Source organism: Calidris pugnax, unplaced genomic scaffold (assembly GCF_001431845.1).
Source record: "Calidris pugnax isolate Ruff unplaced genomic scaffold, ASM143184v1 scaffold498, whole genome shotgun sequence".
Lineage (NCBI taxonomy): Eukaryota > Metazoa > Chordata > Aves > Charadriiformes > Scolopacidae > Calidris > Calidris pugnax.
Genome location: NW_015091244.1, coordinates 138,026 through 142,376, shown reverse-complemented (window position 1 = coordinate 142,376; position 4,351 = coordinate 138,026). Strand labels below are relative to the sequence as shown.

Below are 4,351 nucleotides of genomic sequence, written 5' to 3'. Positions count from 1 at the left end.
TTAAACCCCCCCACGCCGCCCCCGTAACGAGGTCTTTCCGTCTCTTCCCCACCCCCCGCCCTTTTTCTGGCAAAAACCAGCAGCTTTGGGGCTTCCCCGCGTGGGATGATGTCGTTACGCTCCCAGATGGCAGCTCTTTTTTGGGGGGGGCAGAAAAAATAGCTCTTCTTGGCACAAGGCTGGGAAATCGCTTCCCCGTCCGCATCCAAACCTCCCCAAATTCACCTTAAATCCCCCCAAAATAATTCCAAGCCCTTGATGGAAATGGGTGAAACGCCCCCCCTGCCTTTCCCAAATGTACAATTTTGGGGGAAATAAAGTGAAAAATTCCCTGTTTCTTTAATATTTCTGCCTCGTCACCCACCCCAAGGCCTCGATTTGCTCCGTGCCGCTTCCCCTAATGAGCTCTGACTAATTACTGGCCAGGTGAGTTAATTGAGAATGGGATTGAAGTGCTTTTTTTTTCCTCTTCCTCCGGCGCAGGCCATGATGGAGCAGTCCAAGAAATCCTCGTTAGTGGTTGCCAGGAGCATCCTCAACAACAAATTAATTAGTAAGAAACTGGAGCGGTACCTGAAGGTAGGAATTTCCGGAGCGGGGGGGTGGGAGAAACACTTCCAGGAGTTGGGAATTCCCCAGGGGCTGCCCTTGGCTACGGAGGGTGAAATTCCAGGCAATTTTGGGGCTGTTTGGAGAAAACGTCTGATTCCTGGTTGCTGATAATAATGAAATGGGTGTCAGAGTTGGGAGGGGACCTTAAAGCCCCCCCAGTTCCATCCAGGGACACCTCCCACCAGCCCAGGTTGCTCCAAGCCCCCTCCAACCTTGGCCTTGAACCCTTCCAGGGATGGGGCAGCCACAGCTTCTCGGGGCAACCTGGACCAGGCTCTCACCACCCTCAGAGTCAACAATTTCTCCCTAAATCACACCTTTTTCAGCTTAAAACCCTCCCCCCTGGTCCCATGGCTCCCCTCCCTCATCCCTGCTCCCTCCCCAGCTTTCCTGGAGCCCCTTGAGGGACTGGAAGGAGCTCCTGGGTGAACTCCCCCAACTCTCTCAGCCCCCCCTCCCAGCAGAGGGGCTCCAGCATCTCCGGGGCCTCCTCCGGCCCCGCTCCGACACCTCCGTGTCCTTCTGATGGCCCCAGAGACAGGGGACAATCCTTCTCCTCAGGGCTGGGCTCCAGCCCTTCATCCCCCAGCCTGGATTTGGGCTGGGATTGCCCCAACCCCACGGACAGGACCTTGCTCTTGGCCTGGTTGAACCTCAGGAGGTTCTCAGGGGTCCCACCTCCAGCCTGGCCAGGTCCAGGATGGAGTTGCTGGTGGCTTTCTGGGCCACCTTCTCACCCCCAAGTCCTTCTCCTCAGGGCTGGGCTCCATCCCTTCCATCCCCCAGCCTGGGTTTGGGCTGGGATTGCCCCAACCCCACGGACAGGACCTTGCTCTTGGCCTGGTTGAACCTCAGGAGGTTCTCAGGGGTCCCACCTCCAGCCTGGCCAGGTCCAGGATGGAATCCCACCCCTCTCCACACCTCGGTGTCATCTTCAGACGGGTTTATCGGTGCCAATGGCTTCCTCCATCATCTCCTGCCCCCGCCCAACAGCACGAGCGAGGTCTCCAGCTTAAATTTTGGCCCCGTTGCTGCTAAAATTAGCTTTGATTTGAATTTTCTAGGAGTCATTTGCTTTTTCAGGAGCCACTTTTGGTGGGATCATGACGCTCGATTTCTTGGGAGGGGTTTTTCCCTCCTGGAGCCGGCGTGAATCCCTCGAAGCTCCCGGAGATAAATTCGTAGCAGAGAAATAATTGTCTCTTCTCTTTGTTTTTATTTTTCAGGGGGAGAATCCTTTCACGGATGATCCAGAAGAAAAAGAGGAGCACGAGGAAGGAGAAGGTGGAGCCGGCGGAAACGTAGAGGAAGGAACAACAGAAAATAAGGATGAGGAGGAAAACGCGGAGGAAGAGAATCCGGAGGAGGAAAACTTGGAAGAAGAAAATCCAGAGGAGGGAAATCTCGAGGAGGGAAACAAGGATCCCGAAGAGAAGCTGGAAGGAGCTGGAAAAGAGGGAGGAGGAGAAAAAAGGGGGACAGAGATGGAAATTGGGGCTCAGGCACAAGCACAAGCGGAGGAGCCGGACGCGGGGAAGAGGGAGGAGCAGAATTCCCCGTCCGCGGAGGAACCGGAGCCACAGCCTGGAGAAGGCGTGGGGGAGGAGGAGGAGGAGGAGGAGGAAGAAAGCGAGGAAGCTGCTGCAGCACAAGAGGAGGAGGAGGAGGCAGCTGAGTAAACTCTGGATGCGGGGAAAGGGCCGCGTAAAAGACTTTTGACGTATTTTGGGGTTGTTTTTTTGGTTTTTTAAGAAAAAAAAACCACCCGTAACCGTTATCTGTGAATTTCATAGCACATATTTTTAAGTTCTCATTCTACTAAACTCACGTAGGCAGCGGAAGCCTTGACCTTGTAAAGTGAATTATTATTTTTTTGGGGGGGGTGGGGAAATGGGTGGTTGGTTGGTAAAGACTTTTGACGTATTTTGGGGTTGTTTTTTTGGTTTTTTAAGAAAAAAAAACCACCCGTAACCGTTATCTGTGAATTTCATAGCACATATTTTTAAGTTCTCATTCTACTAAACTCACGTAGGCAGCGGAAGCCTTGACCTTGTAAAGTGAATTATTATTTTTTTGGGGGGGGGGGGGAAATGGGTGGTTGGTTGGTTGGCTTTTTTTTTTTTTTTACCAAATCCTTCATTTTTTTAGTAGCTAGTTTTTGTGCAGTCTCTCGTTTTTTTGTTTTTTTGTTTTTTTTTTTTTAGATGGCTTTGTAGTAGGAGAATTTCCTTCGGAGCATGTGTGTGAACCAGGGCTTCCCCAGCAGGGAAAAGAAAACTTCTTTTTTTTTAATTCCCCTGGAATTGAAAGTTTGGCATTTGTTTGGTTGTTTGGGTTTTTTTTCTATATTTAAGAAAGATGTGGTTTGTCCCCGTAGTTTTGTCTGTTCCTAAAAACATCCAAAAAATTCGATTCTGGCCCTTTTTTTTTTTTTTTTTAAATTTTCTGCCCTTAAAAGTTTTTCTGCATTCATTTCCACGTGACTGTGATATCCTCCCCCACCCCCGTGTTTTATTCTTCCCTTTAACGCGGAGCGAAAACTCGAGTGGTGTCGGCGTTTTGTCTTGTTTGTAAGAAAAAAAAAAAAAACACCTAATAATAACAAAACCATTTTCATTTTCAAGGTGAATGTTTTGGTGGGTGGAGATAAAAAAAAAAAAGGATGATCTTGAGATTATCCTGTGATTTTTGCCTTAATTTCTGCTGCTTGGGAAAGGTCAGAGGCTGAAATTCTGGCTCCAAACCCTCCGTCTCCGTGCTCTGCTTTTGGGAATTTAGGGCTCGGCTCCGCTTTTCCTCCCTCTGGTGCCAATTTGTGAGCAATTAAACACTTAATTTAAGCTGTCGGGGGGGTTTAATTGTCACCGGGAGAGTGGATTTTTCCTTCCTGAAATGAGGGGAAATGAGTAAGGAAATGAGGAAATTGGTTTCCAGGGGTTATTCCCGCTGCGGCCGGGAGCTTCCCTGCGGATGGGTCGATGGATGAGGACACACGTGGCCTTCAATCGCCGGAGCGACACCAAACCCCGTCTGAAAAACCCTCCAAATGGTTGGGAATTCTTCAGAGGAGAGACTTCAGAGGGAGATTGAAGGATTAAGGTGAAGACAAAGTGCTGAGTCAGCTCCTGATCTCAAACCCTTTCCTCCAGCGCCGCTCCCGGATGCCGTGCCCGGAAAATCTGGGAAATGGATCCGTGAGAGGGAAGATTTCGCCTTCTCCATGTGAGGGACATCTATTATCCGTGAAAAACACCATTTTTGGGTCCCAAAATGTTTATCCTCACCTTCCTGAGCCATGGATCCCTTCTCCTGCAGACAAGACACGTGTCCTGGGATGGTTTTCCTCGCCTTCCCGTGCTGGGAACCCCTTTTCCCACAGACGGATGTCTCAACCTCCTCCTGGAAAATTAATTCCTAAACCTAATTAATACTCTGAGTCACTAAATGGTTCAGGGGCACTCTAATGAATGTGGCTCGTTACCTCTCGCTCTGTCTCAAGGTTGACCCTGTGAGTTTTTGGGTGTCGAGGGAGTTGTCAGCCAATTGATCCCGCCTTTTTCCTTAGATTTAATTAGATATTTACCAGTTTTGGGGTTCTTTCATGGGGGTGGGCGTTTGTACCTTAAATATTGGATCCTGGAAGGGGGGAGGTCCCTGTCCATTGGCCATTTTTAAAAATGGACAAAATCCACTTTTATTTGTAATCCAGTGAGTTACACCTTCCTCAAATTTTCCCCCT

At 49.6% G+C, this 4,351-nt stretch overlaps 1 protein-coding gene across 1 annotated transcript in view; it reads left to right on the top strand.

Annotated features, from left to right (window-relative positions):
- The window catches only part of LOC106898685 (protein Wiz-like), a 58,538-nt gene extending 56,035 nt beyond the window's left edge, over window positions 1-2,503 (top strand). Inside the window, exons 17-18 of the mRNA XM_014960095.1 lie at window positions 484-579; window positions 1,839-2,503. Of these exons, the coding sequence (XP_014815581.1) occupies window positions 484-579; window positions 1,839-2,291 (549 nt within the window). The 3' untranslated portion in view covers window positions 2,292-2,503. The remainder of the gene's footprint in view (window positions 1-483; window positions 580-1,838) is intronic.
- Window positions 2,504-4,351: the final 1,848 nt, after the last annotated feature.